This window comes from Taudactylus pleione, unplaced genomic scaffold (assembly GCF_031769625.1).
Source record: "Taudactylus pleione unplaced genomic scaffold, aTauple2 ptg000032l, whole genome shotgun sequence".
NCBI classification, from domain to species: Eukaryota; Metazoa; Chordata; class Amphibia; order Anura; family Myobatrachidae; genus Taudactylus; species Taudactylus pleione.
Window position 1 is genome coordinate 31,677,848 of NW_028284434.1, and position 20,769 is coordinate 31,698,616.

General features: G+C 43.9%; 1 protein-coding gene across 1 annotated transcript; it reads left to right on the forward strand.

The window, feature by feature from the left end:
- Positions 1-232: 232 nt before the first annotated feature.
- GET4 (guided entry of tail-anchored proteins factor 4) lies at positions 233-20,091 on the forward strand. The gene is made up of 9 exons (XM_088451985.1): positions 233-456; positions 9,710-9,788; positions 9,980-10,061; positions 10,508-10,657; positions 14,850-14,988; positions 16,324-16,464; positions 17,580-17,655; positions 18,559-18,631; positions 19,283-20,091. The coding sequence occupies exons 1-9, from the start codon at positions 269-271 to the stop codon at positions 19,372-19,374; spliced, it is 1,020 nt and encodes a 339-aa protein (XP_088308111.1). The 5' UTR covers positions 233-268; the 3' UTR covers positions 19,375-20,091.
- Positions 20,092-20,769: the final 678 nt, after the last annotated feature.

The following is a 20,769-nucleotide window of genomic DNA, read 5'->3' on the forward strand; positions in this document are numbered from 1 at the left end:
ACTGCTGGCACTGTCAGGAACAAATTCAGGGGCTAATTAACATAATGTGTGTATGGTGACAGCAAGCCAGACAGCGGCCTCTGTATGTAACATGTGGCCACATGGATGAAACCGTCCGTAACTGGGATGTGATACTATGATACTATCACACTGAGCAGCAGCAAATCAGCTGCCGGGCCGCCGCGTCACGTGACGTCGCCGGCGCGTTCTCCGCATTGTGACTGCCTGCGGCTTCCGTAAGTGCAGTGTGGGACGGGCGTGCGCTGCTATGCGCCGCTCAGGTGACGTTTCCGTGCCCGTTACCATGATGGCTGCTGCGATGGCGGAGCAGGAGGGCTCCAAAGGCAGCGCCCGGAACCGAGGTGGGGTACAGCGGGTGGAGGGGAAGCTGCGGGCCAGCGTGGAGAAGGGAGACTACTACGAGGCACACCAGATGTACCGCACTCTATTCTTCAGGTAATTCTTTCGGACTGTTAACGTTCCAGAGCTTTCCAAGGCCCTTTCCCGGAGCCGGACTGATTGGTGGTTGCTAGGGAAGGCGGGGCAAGCTGGCCGTTTTCTGATTGGTTGAACGTTGCATCAATCTGTATACTGTCGTGTGTTAACCCTTCAGCTGTCAGAACTTCTGACACCTCCTGGCTGCTGATTGGCTGCTGCTCTCTAGTTGCTATGGGGCTGTTCTTGCTTGACCCGGGGTTTATTTGCCGGCCTCCAGAGGCTGTTACCCCTTGTGGTGGCTCATCATGTGTCTGTCACTCTGTCCCCTAAAGTCAGGATAGGACAGGGGCCCTAAAAGTTGTGCTACTACCCATATGGGGAGGATATCACCTATTAATAATAGCCATATGCTTGCCCCCTGCCATCCTTTATTCCTTTAGCGTATGAATCCCTACTACAAATGCTAGGAGACTGATCCATTGATATGTAACTACATGTAAAATAGCTCTTCCTTATATCACCTTTCAGGCTTCCTCCTGTATCAAAGTGTTGTCCGCTGTTCTAGAAATCCACACTGTATTTATCTATCTAAATGGTAGGTCCAGTACTCCACACCACTTGCATTGAAAAAATGCCCAAGTTCCTTTCTCAACACTAAACCGTCGCCAGGTGAAGACTGTCACAAAGCCGCAGGGTGTGCTAGTCGCCAAATCGAGCCTTGTATTGTACACTTCATGCAAAATGGTATTTTGTTTGCACCAAAAATGACTGAGTCATTTTGGTAAATTTGCCATTAATATGGGCTGTTTATTTTATAGTGGACAAAGCTGTGATGGGGGAGGTTGCAGGGGTTTCAGTTTGTCATGTTGTAGTTGGACGTTTGACTATAATGCTTGTGTGCTGCTCTGAGCTTCATTCAGTTATAAGTGTTGTGGAACTGTCAGGTCTGAGTCATCCTATGATCATGTTTGGGTTCAGCAAGGATAATGGCCCTCATTCAGAGGCGGTCGCAAGAAGCGATCGCTCTCTCTGAATGAGGGCGGCCGCTTCATTTTTGAAGTGCTGCCTTCTGGTCGTTAGTTAAGCTGTGGGTTACCACCCACAGCTTAGCGACCGACCAGGTTGATGGTCGCGATGGTGATCACTATCGGGGCTTACGACGAGACCCTAAGGTTGGGTCTCGGCACTCGTAAGCCCCAGGGAGCTTCCTGCTCTGTTTGAGCAGGAAACTCCCCACTGACATCACTGATGATGTCAGTGCGGCCGCCCACAAAACGGTAGGCGTTTGTTAGGGAATGCCTCCGTTTTCCACCCCCGGCCCGCCTACCAAAACGGGGCAAGCTGTCAATCAACATCGACAGCCGCTCCGGGGCTTGCGCAGTGCGGCTGCTGCACGTGCGCAGGACTAACCATCGAGTCGGTTACGAGCGCATCGGCGCTTGCGACCGACTCTGAATGAGGTCCAATGTGTGTTTCATTAATATATTCAATTAACTACTACACTGAAGTGGCAAAAGCCATGGGATAGCAGTATGTAAAGGTAATAATAGGTGGCTTCACCATACTGACGTATTGGAAATGCCCAGACCTGTATCAGTTGTAATCTGACATCTTGTGAGTCAGGTTGAACATCAGCTAGGTTGCTCATGGCAAGGCAATGTGAATTACCGTAGTTCGTTTGGGGCATGATAGTGGGTGCCCGACAGATGGAACATTCCATTTCCGCAGTTGTGTGGACATTCACCATTCCTCAGTCTACAGTGTAACGTGTGTACTGGGAATACTTCATGGAAGGTATTACCACCCACCATGGACAGTTCAGTGGCCAACCACGGGAGCTTAATGAGCGTGACCAGCAGCATCTGGCCAGAATTGTCCGTGGTATCAGACTAGCGACACTGGCTCAAATCACATCCACATTCAATGCAGGAGGTACCAGATGCATATCCAGCAGGTCAGTGCAACATTCTTTAGCTTCCATGGGATATGAGAGCAGAAGACCCACCAGAGTGCCCATGTTAACACTACGACACCGGACACAAAGTCTCACCTGGTCTTATGATGCTAATTGGACCCTGGAGAACTGGCAACATGTGGCGTAGTCCGATGAGTCACGGTTCCAGTTGTTTCGGGCTGATGGTAGGGTTCGGATGTGGAGCAGACCCCATGAAGCCATGGTTGTCCATTCGCACCCAAGAATCAGAGCAAACTTGTCTTTTACAGTAGGAACTGGACACAGTAGACAAGTTTGCTCTGATTCTGGTTACTTCATTATCCTATCCCGGCTGTATATACTGTGAGAACTGCCTTGCATGTGCCTTGCTAAACTGTACTTGGTGTAATGTTTATTGGTAATATTTTCTTACAACCCAGTATATAACCTGTATTTATTTACCACGGTCACATTTTAATTGCTTTTTTTTAGGTACACACACAGCCTATTCAGAGGGTGTATTGCCTACTGAATGGGTTGTGGTACTGACGGACCTGCAGTGTGTTCTAATTTATTAGGATAAATTCCCATCTAAAACCTAATGACGTCGTCCATAGTCCTTGAGGTAACCTGAAGTCAGTCAGTGTACACAACAATCTGTTACTATTTGCCAGAATCTATTTCACATATTTCAGTAGTTTGTGTTGCAGCTTGTTCTGGGAAGACCTGAAACCTAGAAGCTGCTGTTCTTCATGACTGTCTTCAAGGAGTCATAGATTACACTCGGGGGTCTATTTACTAAGCAGTGTTAGGAGACAGAGTGAAAATTGATAAGGTGCCAGCCAATCAGCTCCTAACTGCCATCTCACAGGCTGTGTTTGAAAAATGACAGTTGGGAGCTGATTGGCTGGTACCTTATCACTTTTCACTCTCTCCTAACACTGCTTAGTAAATAGACCCGTTAGATTCAAGCTGGGTGCACACTGAACAATTGTGTACTCAGCGATGCGATCCATGATCCCAGCGCAGACGGGCCGACTTATCGTGCGGTCCATACACTCTGGGCGATCCGGTACCCGACAGCACGATATGCCAGCCCCGCCGCATAGCGCTGCATGGGATAATCGGCTGCATCACCTGATCTTCCTGCATGTACAAAAGCTCAGGCGATGGGCTGACGACCCCATGGGAGAGCACACTACACGATGTAGTACATACACACTGCACAATATTTCCGATTTGTCGTTCCGATGCGTCGGAATCGGCCAAATCATTAGCAATATCGTATAGTGTGTTAGGGGTCTTTACATTGCTGTCTTAATGTATTTTCTTTATAATATTGGTGCTCATTAGTTGTATTTTTCAATGTCACTGGTCAGATTGTTTCAAAAGATCTCTAAACAAACATTAACACAACCTCTGCAGGGTGTAAATATCACATTAGTATGCATTTTACTGTTCAATTGCACTTTATTTGATAAATGTAACTGATTACACGTGCCACATCCACTGTTGTATTTATTTATCTTTTTTTTAATCTTTGTGCACCTTTATTTGATTGACTTTAAGAAGAAAAAAAAAATGAAGACTTCAAAATTTGATTGGCTTGTTTGTCTTAAATGAAGCCAATTAGAGCCCATTCTCCTAACCTCTCGGGATATTGTGCCTACTCTCCACAACCGTGGTGGCCTCTGAAGTCTAGCACATAAAGATTTAGCAGGGGAAGACTAGACATAGATATCTGATTGCTTCCAACTTGGAATTTCACAGTCAGAGACTTATATTAGAAAGGTTCTCCATATCTGCCCAGAGAACCTATAGCAAGGTTACGCTGACACTAGAGTAGTGTGTACTGTGGGCCTGATTCAGCAAGGATTGCAGTTGCAAAGAAGTACGCAATCGGTGGATTAATTCGCATTACGCATGTGTATGCTTCGCAGTGCGCATACTAGCAATTGTGATGGGAAATGCGTTTGCAGAGGCTACGCAGACCCCGAGCACAGTGATTGACAGGAAGTGACGTTTGTGGGTGGTGACGGGGGGGTGGTCGGGCAAACGCAGGCGTGCCAGTGCATGGGGATGGCGTTTCAGGGGCATGTATAAATGGGGAGGGGGAGCTTAGTGTTAGAGTGCGGGGAGGGGAAGGTTAGGTTTAGGCACTAGGGGGCGAGGTTAGGTTCAAGCATCGGGGAAGGAGTAGTAGGGGTAAGGGTTAGCGTTAGAGAACTTACCTGTTAGGGTCGGGATTGTGACTGTCGGCATCCCGCTGTCGGTATTCTGACAGCCGACAGCCGGGATCCCATACCCAACCTCTGCAACTACTATGATGTAAATTTGCTCCAGTGGCAGAGGGTACGTCCTGTCTGTTGTCCTGTGGCCAGATCTGTGTGTCTAAAGCTTTGTCTCTGTAATATAATGTACTGTTTTAGGATAATGTTTACCACTCAGTACTGTATCTGATACCATTGCATGTTATGCAATGAGGCTAAAATAGTTTCAGCTTACTTGTCCTGTTTTTCTCGAGCCTATCACTGTTTCTTATTCAGGGTCCATAGGGTCCACAGGGAGATAATGGGGTGTAGGTGGGACCTTGGAGGACCGGACACCAAAAGCAAAGCTTTTCAATCCCAGGATGCTTCGCTCCTTCCCCCTATACCCCGTCCACAGCCTGAGGACACTTCAGTTTCGTTGGTGTCTGGCAGGAGCTGGGTCACTATTTTTAAACAGTGGGGCTGCTTCAAGCAGCCCAAGCTTATTTTTATGATTTATTTTTTATTTCTAGTGTTTTAAACTGAGCAGCAGAAAAGACTATCCCTTGGACATCTGCACTGCTACTCCATCACCCTTCTGCGGCACCGTGACACCAAGCCCCGGCTTGGTACTCCCGGCGGGGCTCTTGGGGGGACTAGCTAGCAAGCTCCCCAGACTGCAGCCCGGAATCCAGGGGACTGGAGAGGCGGACACCCTCTTGCGGGGGCCCGTGTCTTTATGCAGTCTAGCCTCCGATCTCGGGAGACGGACCAGAGGCGCTGATGTGAACACTGGTGCTCCCAATACTCCACTAGACCATCGGGGCATTCATATATTGGTGCAGAGGCATGTTTAGAGGCCCGGGACCGATGGTTAACGTCCACACGGGGAAAAAGTGCTCTCCCTGCAGCCCCTCCCCCAGCTCAGGGTGCCATTTCACTGCGGTCTAGCCGACCCTGAGCTGTTCCTCCCTCTCCCTTCGCCCCCTCAGAGATGTGCAGCAGCCATTTTCTGCTTCACAGGTCTTTGGGAACGCTGGGTCCAATCTCCCTGTAAACCACTCCCACGGGCCAGGTTATACAGCGCTATATTCTACCAGCCACTGCGGTCTGTGTAGTTGATTGTACAGCCATGGCCAAAAGTTTTGAGAATGACACAAGTATTGGTTTTCACAAAGTTTGCTGCTTCAGTGTTTTTAGACCTTTTTGTCAGTTATTACTATGGTATACTGAAGTAAAAATACAATAATTTCATAAGTGTCAAAGGCTTTTATTGACAATTACATTAAGTTTATGCAGAGAGTCAATATTTGCATTGTTGACCCTTCTTTTTCAAGACCTCTGCAATTCGCCCTAGCATGCTGTCAATCAACTTCTGGGCCACATACTGACTGATGGCCACCCATTCTTGCCTAATCAATGCTTGGATTTTGTCAGAATTTGTTGGTTTGTGTTTGTCCATCCACTTTGTGAGGATTTACCACAAGTTCTCAATGGGATTAAGGTCTGGGGAGTTTCCTGTCCATGGACTATTTTGTTCCCTGAGCCACTTAGTTATCACTTTTGCCTTATGGCAAGGTGCTCCATCACACCTTCGCAACAACAATATTTCCGGTTTGCTGACCTACACCAGCATTACCAGTTTCGGGTTCTACTGTTTGGCCTCCCAATGGCCCTTTGGGTCTATACCAAGATCATGGCAGTTATGGTGGCGTACCTTCATCGTCAAGGGATCAGACTACTACTGTACTTAGACGACCTCTTGCTGTTGGCCAGCTCCCCAGAGATTCTTCACCACCATCTGCAGGTAACAATTGCCTTCCTACAAACGCACGGGTGGCTGATCAACTGGTGTGGCGCCTCAGCTGAAGCGCTATGCAAGGCGGCCACCTGGTCGTCTGTCCACACCTTTCTTAGGTTTTATGCCTTTGATCCATTTGCCTCTCAGGATGCTTCCTTGAGACCTAGGGTTCTCCTATCAGGTTAGGCGCGTTCCTGCCTTTGAACAACTGCTTTGGGATATCCCCATTGTCTCCCTGTGGAGCCCTATGGACCCTGAAGAAGAAAAAGCGAGTTATGGTGCATACACACGATCAGATTTTTCCTTCAGATATGAACGATAACGATTTAAAAATCGTTCAGTCGTTCATATCTGAAGGAAAATCGTTCATATCTGACATGCCTGAACGATGGACGATCAACGATGCGCGTTCCCGTTTGTCAGATAACGATATCTGACATCTGATGTGTTTGCAGTCAGACTTGGACGATTCCATTCATTTTAATGCAGTCAAAAATCGTTCAATCGTTCAAATCGTTCAAATCATTTAATCGTTTAATCGTTCAGTCGTTCATCTGACAAGTCTGACAAATCTGACCGTGTGTACGCTCCATTATGGTAAAACTTACCTTTAACTGTTTCTTTGAAGTCCATAGGGTCCACAGGGCACCCGCCCTGACGCTCCTAGCTTTTATGGGTTTCTTCTCTTGGTCACTTGTTTCCTTCTCTGCATTAGAGTGTGATTCTTCAGTGTGCCTGTTTTTCTTCTCTCCTGTCCTGCTCATGCCTTGGGCTTGTTAACAAAACTGAGTTGCTCTCAGGCTGTGGGTGGGATATAGGGGGAAGGACCAGAGCATCCTGGAATTGAAAAGCTTTGCTGTTGGTGTCCGGTTCTCCAAGGTCCCACCTACACCCCATTGTCTCCCTGTGGACCCTATGGACTTCGAAGAGAGTTAACAAAGGTAAGTTTTACCATAATTCTCTTTTTTTCCTTTAACAAGGAATGACTATTTCCACAGGTTCATAATGTTTTGTAATAGCCAGGATGAGTGAGAATAAGTTTTTGTTTTTTAATGTCGAGGCATTTATTAGCCAAAGAGCGGTGAAGGGCAGCTTTTATGGGTCACACCACTGCTAGCACATGTACCATTGCAGGGACCAAAAATATTAACCTGTTACATGTTCAATGTGGTAACACTGGGAAAAAAGACGAGACCCACAAGTATTTGATGGCCATACTACATTGGAAATAACCTTTCAAGCATTTTTTTAAACAGTAGTTTTTATTTGATTTTCAAGAAACATCTAAACCATAAAATGGGTAATCACAGTTCCTGTACAGTAATCATCACAGATATAAACAACAGAGACAAGTTATTCAGAAAAGGAAGATAATAAAAAAGACCATAAGAACCCATATAGTAGGTACAAACTACCAATAGGTCCAATGCCTAACAATCAAAATAAATAAACAAAAAAACACTAAAGGGGCCTATCCATTACGCGACCTGAAAAACTGAACGTCTAGCGTTCATTCCTTCAGGCCGCTTTGTGCGGCGCCTGAACTGAACGTCATTCAGTGCAGGAGACCAACCTCCCTATCTGCGCACATGTGGAACCTGACGAGTGTCGTCAGGTTGACCAGCATGTTCGGCAGATAGTCGGGGTCGGCAAGGACCCAGCGTGCACGCCCATCGCTGGTCCTTGCCGGCTATCCATTAAACGACTTTCTGAAATATGCGTCCAAAACCTCCTGGTTTTGGTCGGATCGTTTAAAATGTTATCTAATGGATAGGCCCCTTTTATAACTACAAAATTTGTCAAGCAGCTAAAAAGGGAGGGGGCGGTGGGGTAAAGCAAAACAGAAAAAAATTAATACAGTGGGTAATGGTAAAAGGAGAAAAGAAGAGGAGGTTAGTAGAGACCAAGAAGAGGTGAGAATTGAGACTGATACCATGGGGACCACAGTTTATTAAAGGTGACCAAGGTGTCGTTTTGCAAACCTTAAATGTAGATGCCACAAAATGTACCCGGACGAGAAGGGCTGCTAAGGATGGCACTGCTGGAGACTTCCAATTTATGGCTACCAAAGATTTTGCAGCGTTACAGTATTAGCTTATCATGAAATGTACTAGCAGTCTGAACTGGGGCACGCAGGAGCGCTATGAAGACATCTCACGGTATGGTCAGAGCCGCAATATCAGATCTCACACTTGAGCCCAGTAAGATCTAATAACAGAGCAGGACCACCACTTATGGTAAAACGTGTCTCCTCACCACAAGCTCTCCAGCAGGAACTTGGCATTGATGGAAAGACTGAGGCAATTATTTGTATGTCTGTCATGCTGAGGTTAATTAGCATCCCTTCCCTAAAGTCTGCCTTTATTAAACTGGTTTAACCTGTTTTTATGTGATTAATACTTAGCAAATTACACATACATATAAATTACCTTTTCTAATACACAACAGAGTAATATTTTTCTTATCATATATTTTGTAATTGACTTTAGCTTCTAGTGAAATGATTGTTACTGAAATTACTTTATTTTGTCTCTATTAAGAGCAGCCTGTGGTTGTCATGCTGCGGTGCAGCTCCCAGTACTCTGCGGTGCAGTTCCCAGCATGCTTAGTCTGTACTTTGGATGTTTCATATCTAAACTAGCCCTTCATATTGTCATGCTGACTAGAGACCATAAGGTCTTTAACAAACACTTATTGTTTTTTTGCAATATGATATGGATAACTAGCATAGGCATACCTGTCTTGTCATTCAGCAACTTGAGGGGCATTCGTATCGTGCAGAGAAAAAAGACTGGAGAGCAGCGGATTGCCTAAGTCCTGTAGAGCCCCTGCTTGCCTAAGTTAATGTCTCCCATTATTTCTGATCACCTATGTACATGCTAGTACAAAAGATGGAGGCAATGTTTGTCAGTTGCAAAAACTGGGACAGTGACAGTAAAGTACAGCGTCAACATAATCTAATGGTGCATACACACGGTCAGACTTGCTAGATGAACGATTAACGATTTTACCAACGATTTCATGAACGATGAACGATTCCTGACAGCAATTAAATGAATGAAATCGTCCAAATCTGACTGCAAACACAGTCGATGTCAGATATCATTATCTGACATGCGGGAACGCGCATCGTTGGTCGATGCATTCCCTAAATGTCAAAGATATGAACGATTGAACGATTTTTACAATCGTTATCGTTCATATCTGATAAGAAATCTGACCGTGTATCGGACATTTGGTTTACAAATGTTCTCCTTCCGCTAATGTTACTCTTTTTATGTGTTCTAGGTATATGTCACAGAACAAACACGCAGAAGCAAGGGAACTAATGTATTCTGGGGCTTTGCTGTTTTTCAGCCATGGTCAAGTAAGAGCACTTTTGTTTATTAACGTCACGTTTGTTCTATCTATAAAACATTAATCTTGTATTCTTTGGCAATGAAAGGGGTTATTCCCAAACCTTACATATGCATTCCTCTGGCTGGTCTGAAGTTTGAGGTTTATGAACTGAAAATGTTGATGCTCTGCTTTCTAACGCTTGTTTCTTCTGCCTTGCAGCAAAACAGTGCTGCCGATCTGTCCATGCTAGTCTTGGAGTCCTTGGAGAAATCTGAGGCTAAAGTGACAGATGAGTTGTTAGGTGAGTGTGAGCTGATGGACCTTCCATCTGGGGCTTTACATGTAGTATCAAATCCCAAAGGTTGTCACGTCAACTAGATGTCCTATCACCACGATTTGTGGGAAGAGTATCGGACATATTGGTCAAAAGATGACCACTCTGGCCGGCTATAGTCATGGTGGAAGTGGCTGGATCACTTTGGTTTGTCCAACTGCGTCCAGGTGGCCAAATTATTCTCATCTTTTAATACATTTTCGACCTATTTAAACCTCAGAAATGATATATTTAAATGTGGTATTTCTACCAAAAAACAACAGAAAAAGAAATAATTGATTTACATATTAGGTTTATAAATGTGGAGCTAGTAATTACAAAAAGAATAATGAAATGTGTGTCTTTTTGTATGTTAGCCCTTCTCCATTCCCTGGAATTCTCCTAAAACCTGCTGTAACTCTGTCTTGCTGCAGAAAACCTCGCCAAATTGTTTAGTTTGATGGATCCGAACTCTCCGGAACGAGTAGCTTTTGTCTCCCGGGCTCTGAAGTGGTCAACAGGAGGATCAGGAAAACTAGGTCACCCGAAACTACATCAGTTGTTGGCTATTACATTATGGAAAGGTAGGTACAGTATGCTGCCAATAGTAGGGACACTGTATCCTTCAAGGCATGATGGTTGCGGGTGATCGTTTCCTGTCCATCTCTGCCATCTTTGTAGCTTCATGTGATCATCATGTAGAATATTTAGGTTTTGTAAGTGGGGGAGATGTACTAAGCTCTAGAAAGTGATAAATTGTAGACAAGTGTGGGGCGCCAAAGGTATTAACTCACTGGGTCAGTTATATGACGGCTCTACACTTAAATCCTTTATTCAATTACTGGAGGAGTTTTCCTTACCGAAAACTCATTTTTACAGATATCTGCAACTGCGGCATGCCCTCAGTGTAGAGTTTGGTGCTAGTCCGCCTGATCTTCAACCTTTTCCCATCAAGACAGTACTCACTTCATTGGGTCTCCGTAGGTCTTTGTCCTTTATTTATTCATACCTGTCGTCTTTTCAACATGAATCCAGGCTACTTGATCTTAAAGGAAAATGGGAGGCAGATGTGGGCTTAATAGATGACAAAGACTGGGATATGGCTTTGAGTATTCCCCGAATCTCCACTGCCTCCATGAGATTCCAGCAAATCCAGCTATATATCTTGCATAGAGTCTATCTAACTCCAACTAGGCTGGTGAGATTTGGGGGCCTTGTCTCTAATGTTTGTCCAAGATGCCGGATGGCTATTGCTACATTCTGGCACTTACTCTGGGAGTGCCCCACAGTTCAGACATTTTGGCGCAGGGTTATACAGGTTCTTTCCAATATTGGGATTCAAGCCCCTCTCCTCACCCCGTTGGTATGCTGTTTGGGTGTTCTGGATGATACCACTCTTGATAAATATGAAAGGCAGTTTGTTATCAACTTGTGTAATTTAGCTAAAGTCGGTATAGCTCGCAATTGGTTGGCCTCTCAGGGTCCGGACTTCCGTGCTTGGCTGGCGCTGGTTCGCACCACTGCCAGACAAGAGAAATATCTGTATTTAACTTGAAAGGCTCAATTTAAATATGACCATATTTGGGGTACTTGGTACAGGTCCAGTTATGCTCTCCCTGAAGTGTAATGGCCAATTGTTGTTTAAATGATTGTATGATTTACTGCAGACTTGGGAGAAGCTCCTCTTCTCTCTTTTATTTATTTATTTTTTATATATAAATAAATACAATATATAAGATACCGTTTTTTCTATAATAAAAGTAGGTTTTGTTTACTGTAGGATATGGGTGTGTGTATTAAATAATATGGTGGAATAGATGTCCTAATTGTGATATTGTATTAAAATATTTTGTGTTTAGGACTGAGTGGTACCAATTGGATATATTTGTAATATATGCAACATTTTTATAAAGTCGAGATGATGTTTAAAATTATAAGACATTTTAGGGTTATTTAAAATACTGAATATTTCTGCACCATATTACGGTGTAAATATACTAGGGGTGAGCGGGTTCGGTTTTACTCGGATTTACTCGGATCTTTAAACGGCATTTTATTGGCTATCGCCTATCATGTGTTTTGGATAGCCAATATAATAAATCCGAATTTGCGGTAAAGTGGTGATAAGAACCGAGTAAAACCGAACCCGCTCACCCCTAAAATATACCCTTATTTGATACGATGATGTATATGTTTTTTTACTGAAATATGCAGTTATTATTGTTACTGTTTGTATTGAGTGTTGGTTTTGTGAAAACTCCAATAAAAAAAAAAAATACTCAATTTTAAAAAAAAAAATAGAAAGTGATTAATTGGAGAGTAATAAACTACCAGCCACTCAGCTCCTAACTGTCATGTTACATGCAGTGTTTGGAAAATGACAGTTAGGAGCTGATTGGTTGTTAGTTTATCACTCTCCACTTTCCAGAGCTTAGTACATCTGCCCCCATGTGATCCTAGGTATGGCCTAGCCTCTACATCCTATTATATGATCTGATGTGGGAGTATTTCTCTTTCTTTTTCCAATGATCACACTAAAGCTGCCCATCCACTACTAGACATGAAAACGACTGTATGATTAGGACATTGTAATCGTGCAGTCGTTGTCAGTCTGTGATGAGCCTGCACTGAGCGAGCAGTCATTCAGTGCAGGCTCATCAATCATCTGCAAACATGCTGAACCTGACATTATCGTCAGATTGTCCAGCATGTTTGCCCGATGATAGAGGTGTAAACGACCAGCAGGGAGCGCGCATCGTTTTAGACATTTTTACAAACGATTTATGAATGATTGAACGATAATGATATCGTTCAATAGCTCACATAAATAGTCTAGTGGATGGGCACCTTCAGTCTGTTAGCAGTGATGTAGAAGGTATTACCGGCTGCGGTTCAAATCCTGACAGCGGAAGCCCGGCATGGTTGAAGATCCCGAACGTCAAAATGTAAGTATTGACTAACCCTATTCTACCCCCTAATCCTAACTCTCCCTTGGGGGGGGCCTATCCCTAAGTCCACCAAAAAAGCCCCCTAACCTAACTCTCCCTCCCTCCCCCCCCCCCCCCCCCACGGCTGTCCGCGCCCATCTTAGCTTCGATCGGTAAGCCGGCTCCCGGGCTCCAGGCATCGCCTGTCATTAGTACCGCGTCGGGATTAGAAAGTCGGGAAGCCGGCAGAGATTAGGGAAATTGGTTAATCTTCCAGCTGTAAAGTATAGCTATTTATTGCCCACTTAAACTTATCTACCCACAGCTTGCAGGCTGGAGTGGGAACATAAGTACATTTCGTTCACCTTACAACTGAAGAACCATATGGTTTGCCAATAATAATATGTCAGTTAGCATTCTGCTTTATCCCTTTTGAGACTCACCACTGTATTCAAGCATTTGTGACGACTCCTTTGGCGAGTGAGGAAAACGATCTGGGTGCAGTATGCTCTCATCCACCTCTACAGCCATGTCCACCAATACAAGTCATTGAAGATGGCAGGATGGTCACAATGGCTCAACCTACACCTATTTGGTATTCTTGTAAATGTTGAGCATTTGGCACAGACCTTTGGCAGGGAAAGGGGTAAATAATAGACATTTTAAGGCCATGTGTTTTGGAAATGAATGTAGTAGTATTTATTGCTACACTAGACATACCACTCCTCCATGCTCTTTTATGCACCAGTATTAAGTTTCCATATGATAATGGCCTCCAGGTGTTTTATTGCTATTTTTTTTCCTCATCTGATCATTATTATCTCCTATATATTTACATTTTAAGCCTTTATTAAATAATCCCTACTTTTCCGTGAGGACCAATGCTTAAAGGGTATGTATACCCCTTGTTGAATAGATATGTTAGAGATCGGCCAGGAGGGCTCCTCCTCCGCAGCAGGGCACACCTGGGTGAAGAAGGGGGGGTCACACAAGTGTATGTGGTCAAACATGCGACTGTTTCTTTCAGTCTTGGCTTTCCATTCAGCCACGTACACCCCGCTGTTGCAAAACATACTGGAATTACTTTAAATCCCTTTTTTTCTTTTTTGACAAGTGGTTCTAGAATATATGGCATGGTGCTTATACATCATATAATTGTTGCCATGGCTGTGTGCATTGTAGTCTTACAGATGTGTCCTCCTACATCTAGCCTCAATACCCCACATGGCTTGAGATGCCCGGCTAGAGCAAGCCACCAGGTCCCGTGCGACTCTGCAAGTCTTGTGCGTCTTTTGTTTTTTTCCAAAAATGCATCTTCGTCGCAATGCGATGTGACCAGGACGCACCAGCTGTCTGCGCTGATTAATTTCGTATGTGACACTTCTGTCTATGTGCACCTGAGTCTGTATACGAAGCACAAGGAAAAAATCCACGGCCAGCTCTGCTTAGCATTTTGTATATAGATTCAGACTTAATCGCACACAGAGGTGCAATTGTCGCATATAAATTAATTGTTGCAGTCTCCTGGCGCGTCCTAGTCGCATCACATTGAGACTAAGAGGCATTTTAGGCAGAGAAGCACGGGACCTGGAGCACCGAGAGGCTGTTTGGCGTGACTGCAGCAGTGATGTACAGTATGAGGACACGTCTGTAGCATGTCAGGGCTGTGACGCTGTGTATCTGCTATTGCCACATTTTATGGTATAAAGGATTTTGCTGTTAGTAAAATTAATACAGCAGCACTATATGTATCTACTTTGTCATGTATGGGGGATAATAATTGTAGACATGTTACTTCACTAATTGTCAGCTTTCTGTTTCTGGAATTAATGAACCTTCTCCATTTCAGAACAAAACTACTATGAATCCCGTTATCACTTCCTGCACTCGTCTGATGGCGAAGGCTGTGCAAATATGTTAGTAGAATACTCATCCACCAGAGGCTATCGCACCGAGGTGGACATGTTTGTGGCCCAGGCTGTCCTGCAGTAAGTCCAGCGATGATCAATCTGCTAGCAGTAATGTGCCCTTGGATCAAACGTCTGTTGTTTTACGTTCTGTTGGGAGAGTCAGTTCTTTCTGATGGCCGCAAACTGCCTCCTGCAATGGTCAGATGAAGACTCTCCGCGACCAGTAACAACGCTAATCACTCCATAGGGCTGCGCAGGAAACTTGGCATTGTTTGACTACCATTATATGCGATGATTTTCACAACCAAACGACGGCACATCATTGGGAATCAGCGGGTTACAGTTGCCTGGAAACACCTATCCCTAGTCCACACCATGATGACTACAATAGAAGTGGCATAAAATGCTAAGTTGCATGTTTTTTTAAGATCCCCTCAGTGTCAGCCAGTAATGAATATACTTGTGCACCAACTAGGAGATATGAAAAGCATTCACTGTTAGGGGTGCCCTTATATACTGTAGATCATCTATAGCAGACCTGGCCAACCTGTGGCTCTCCAGCTGTTGTGAAACTACAAGTCCCAGCATGCTTTACCAGCTGCTCAGGGGTTTTTCATGCTGGGAATTGTAGTTTCACAACAGCTGGAGAGCCACAGGTTGGCCAGGCCTGATCTATAGGGTCAGTTATTAATACCCTGGAGTATATAACAATTCACTATCCAGTACATCTATGTCCAGGGCAGTTCAAGGTACTTTTTCTGTCCCACCAGATTCCCGAACTCTTAAATTATCTGGTATGCTTTGTCCCACATCTGAAATAAAAACATTCACCTCAGGATGTCCCTACTGCCGCATATAATGGCTTACTGTGATTGCTGGTCCTGTATATGTCAGAGTTATTTCATACCTTTGTATGACGTATATTGTAGCTGGTTAAGTGCCTATTATGTCCTCTTCATGGACTGGCCACACTTGCTTTAAAATCAAGCATTGGAAACCCCTCTGTAGAAATCCTGCGTTTGCCTCTGACCTAAGGACCCGTATTTAGACCCCTGCAACCCTCCTTCTGTGTTAGGCAGGACAAGTTGCTGCCTAATGCTATATACTAATGACCTCATGTTACACCGCATTGGTGACACAGAAAGGATTTCTAACTGCACCATAGTTATAACCGTGAACTAGAAAAACTGGGTGCGCTAACAGAGAAGGGAGAATATCCCCTTGATTGGTAAGCTGCTTACACACCAGGGTCTGAACCTGCTAGGAATAAAGACAATACAAAAGAACAAGTGGAGCGCTAGTAACAATCGTTATACCCGTGACCTAAATGCACAGAGTCATGAACACATGAAATAATGATCTGTATCTGTCATTCTATTATTTTATGTATTTACATTTCTTTTGTTCTTTCAGATTCCTGTGTTTAAAAAACAAAACCAGCGCTTTGGTGGTGTTCACTACGTATACCGAGAAGCATCCGTCTATAGAGAAGGGTCCTCCGTTTGTACAGCCCCTTTTAAACTTCCTTTGGTTTCTACTACTGGCTGTAGAGGGGTATGATTTGCCTTGTACATATATTTGGAGGCATTATTTATAGCAGCAGTGGCTCTTATGTCGGGCACAGTAGCAATGTTTTTACATGTTATGTCTATCTTCTGGTTGCCTGCTCCTATTAATTCTCCCTAAAATATGTTTTACTTCCTTTTGGAGCATATACAGCATTAAAGAAATCGAGCTTGGCCGCTTGTCTCGTGCCAGTCCCCGTTCTGCTTATTTGTGATGGGGAACGTGTCTGTGCAACTAATATAAGCTTCAGTTGCCTCAAATGAGCAACAAGTTCTTCCTAACACCAAACCTTCAGCTAATCCCCCCCCCCATAGATCAGTGCTCAAGTGACAACATTCAGTCTGCTTATGTTCTGTGTCTGCTGTTGGCTAGAAGACATCCCGACCTTTTAGAAAGAAGCCTGCCGTTCCCTCTGGATATAATATTTAACATACTGTATTTTAAATAAGAAAATATCACCTTTAAAGTCTTTGTGTTCCCTTGTCATTTTATTGTTGACTGCTACGCAATGTTCTCCTTAAAGCATTTTTAAAGTTATACAAATTTCTTTTTTATCCATAGATTTTATTCAGAGTGTGTTTTTGTTTATAGAAATGGAGAAACAAGATGCTGGCAAACATCAGCGATGTATTGGGCCAATTCATCGATCCCTAGACGCCGGGGTCAGGGTGGATTTCACCGATTTGCCAATCATGATCAAAATATGATCAGGATCAGCAAATATGAGCTTTTTAACATGTAGAATTTCACCTATTCCCCAACGGATGGGCGAACATCGATGGCCGCCGATTGGCATTTCCAAACGGCAGATCTGTGAAACGACCGCCTGATGTATGGGGCCCTTTAGCACCGATGCATCTCATGTTTTCTCTCCTTTCTTATATTGTTGCTGGACTTGTCAGGGGTAGACCCCCCAGGATCCCATCCCAAGCTAATGGTATATTAATGGGTATTGAAAGGGGCTTTTTGAACCTTTACTCACTAGCATAATGCGTAATGGTGCAGTGGGTTGTATTGTTTGTTTTGTTTTATTGTTTTATAATGTGAGTATTTTTTTTTTTTTTTAAATGTTTAAATTTCTCCTGTATATTTTTTTTTTCTAGTGGGAAATTAACTGTATTTACAGTATTGTGTGAACAGTATCAGCTGTCTTTAAAACGAGATCCTATGTATAATGAGGTAGGTTGGACAGTTCTCCAGAATGCCATCAGGACACACAGTCTAATATATATGTTATTGATCTCCTGTAATACTTGGTGGCACATTCAGAGAAAAGGCATTAGGTGCTAGCGTGTCTGATGCTGTTCATAAATGATCACTGTGTGAAGAGAAACAACCAGCGTTTGTTCCATTGTTATTTGGCAAAGGAGACTACTGTAACTAGAGTACCAGGCTGCAGATGGAGAATCGGAAATCCCGAAAGGCTTAAATCACACTAGGTATTAGGTGTAGGCAATAGGTAGCATTAAGTTTAGCAAAGATCTCCATAAAATAACTGGCCAAAATGTGCCAAACACAGGCATATCAATGTGCAATTTAGTATATGAGTGGGCACGTTAGGCAGTCTGGCTGAGCAGCTGGATCCAGTAGGATACAATCAGTATGGTGGGTCAGTGATCAGATATTGATTTGGGATTTGAATTCAGTGGCCAAACAAATTGCAGCCTGTATGCGTTACGTTACCTTGTAATTGTGATATGCTCTTATCGTGACGGGTATTATTGCTGTTGCAAGTTTAATTGTGTCCAACATATATACCCTTGAACTAATGAAGACAAGTGAGATTGCTAGTATGCATAACTTCATCTTTCAATAGTATAAATTCCACCTGGTTTGTTGATCTTTATCTTTGAAAGAATATGCCTCCCCCACCACCACCACATTGCATTAACCCTACTAGGGCCGATTCAGAATGGAATGCCTTCTTGCCACCCACTTGTGCCCCTCCAGCCGCCAGTGACGTTACGTACAACTCTAAATCCCCCATAGACGTGTGCACAGGGCTCTGCATCAGACCCCTCTCTGCTGTGAATTAGTCTACTTCAGGTACATGTGGCCAACCTCTTTCATTCTCTATTGCAGTACTTGGACAGGATAGGACAGATTTTCTTTGGCGTACCACCTCAACAGTCATCGTCATACGGGGGATTATTGGGTAAGTAGAAAACTGAGTTTAGGGACTGATTCAGAGATGGACACTGTAGCAACAGCCAGGAGGAGTCTTAAGTAAACAGACACCACACTGCTGGCTTCTGTGATCCGCTGCTGCTCCTTAAGACGCAGCATCAGATCAAACTGCCTGAACATCGGTCATCTGAGTGACCTTTAGGTTACTCAGGATGTCTGGCAAAATAATGCTGCCGGGACCAGTGAAGCTGTGTTCAAGGATGCAGCCACTGGCTTCGGCACACCCAGAAAACTTGACTGGAACGCCCCCATTTTCTGGAATGCTCCCCGTGACTGCCCACAAACCCGGCAGCAGGTCAATCATGCTGCGGCTTTTGGGGCACTGCGGCGACGTCCCAGGACCTGATCTGCACATGTGCAGATCTAAAAACATGCCAAGAGCCTCTCACCTTTGCTGAATCTGACTATCATTGTTTGGCACAAATTCTAGCACTCACATCATCATTGCGGTATAAGTGTGTTCTCATGTGCATCATGCAAATAATCACAAAAAGCTATTCTAAAATCCTATTTTGCAAAACAATAATACATACAAATAAAACCTATTCTCACATTATTGTTTTAATTCAACATTTCAGCCCTGACACAGCCGCTACAATAATTTCTTTCCCCCCCACAGGTAACCTATTGAATAGCCTAATGGGGGCTGGTGAGGAAGACGACGAGGTGGAAGACGGCCAGGAAGACAGCAGTCCCATAGAACTAGATTGAGCAAGAGAAAGCTATTACACCAGGAGCTGCATGAATTGGAACAATAAAAACTGGAGCAGAGAGACTCCTTTCCACCATCTGAGTCTGTGAGCGGCTGTAATGAGCTGTCCTCATCCCCACGATGGAACAATTGCGTGTTTGCTCTAAATAAATGCTGTCACAGCGGTAGCTGAAAAGAATAGCTAGAGTGAATGTTGGCGATCTTACCCAGCCTGCTATAAATATATTTTTATTATTTCTATAAATGCCAAGCAAGTACATGGTTTCCTTACAATGTGACAAGCCAAGCAGATCAACCTCCTAACGTGTTCCCTGCATCCTTTGTCCTTTCACCTGTACTTGGCCCATAGCTAAATGTCACATCCTAGATCCATGTTACCATGGCAACAAATGTCACTAATTATGAAGATTTGGGGGCTAAACGTTTATTTTTTTTCATCCCACCCACATGATTGTCTTGTTAGCAGCACAGCCAATATAAACAACTCTCCAATTATTTAAATACAGTGGACTTTCTTTTAATATGCAGTATTTATTACAAATAAGGTGATTTTGTACATTTTTTTTTTTTTTCCCCCTCTTCAGACGCCGTAAAATACCAAGATGTCACATTGGTACTGAGATTGTTATTTTATGTATAATAGGGGGTAGTGCTGGTGACCAGTGGGACAGATACAACACAGTGCTACTAAATAAATCATGCAATGTATCTTATGACTTGCCAGCGGTAGTTGTCGTTTTGTAGCAGAATGAGTAAGATCTTTTTGGTGGGATACAAATCGTTAATGGGGAGATTCTGGTATGTAGCAAGATTTGAATAAATGTTCTTCCTGGACTGGCACAGCCCTTGGCCGTTCTGAACTTCTGATCCTTGCGGAATCAGGTTCGTTTCTGTATAATAGTGGAAATGACTGAATACCCAGATCTGGATTCACTCCAAGACGACCTAGGCAAGTGTTTGAGTCTTCATAAGGAAACAAAGTGCCTTTTATAATGGTAATAGATAGGCAACATGCTATTGGATATTGATTGTGTCATCCTGCAGATTGGCTCACTTCACTGTGTTTGGGTAGCGAGTGGGCTGTATAGAAATAGAAATATCTGCCCTCATGCAGGAGAAGTAATCTCCAGGAGAGTTATTGTAAGAAATCGAAAATTCTCTGATAAGACGCTAAATACAGGTCTGACGGTAGCCTGACTAATCCCCTTTCTCCTAAGGAGGTTATATTGTTTCATCAGAGCTGGTTGGCCTCAGAGTCCGTAATTTAGTACATGGTTTTTATAAAAGTAAGATCAAATTCAATGGGGCATATTCAATTGGGTGCGAGGTTTAGCGAGGAAAAGTCTCGCGGCCAATTTTGGATTACCGCGGGTATGCGCGCTCCCGATACCCTC

What these genes read in the sequence shown, in the direction of transcription:
- GET4 (XM_088451985.1), top strand. Translation starts at nt 269, where the DNA reads ATGCGCCGCTCAGGTGACGTTTCCGTGCCCGTTACCATGATGGCTGCT. An exon ending in GTGGCCCAGGCTGTCCTGCA is followed by an intron (nt 14,989 to 16,323) that starts GTAAGTCCAGCG and finishes TTGTTCTTTCAG; the next exon opens with ATTCCTGTGTTTAAAAAACA. An exon ending in GAGATCCTATGTATAATGAG is followed by an intron (nt 17,656 to 18,558) that starts GTAGGTTGGACA and finishes TCTCTATTGCAG; the next exon opens with TACTTGGACAGGATAGGACA.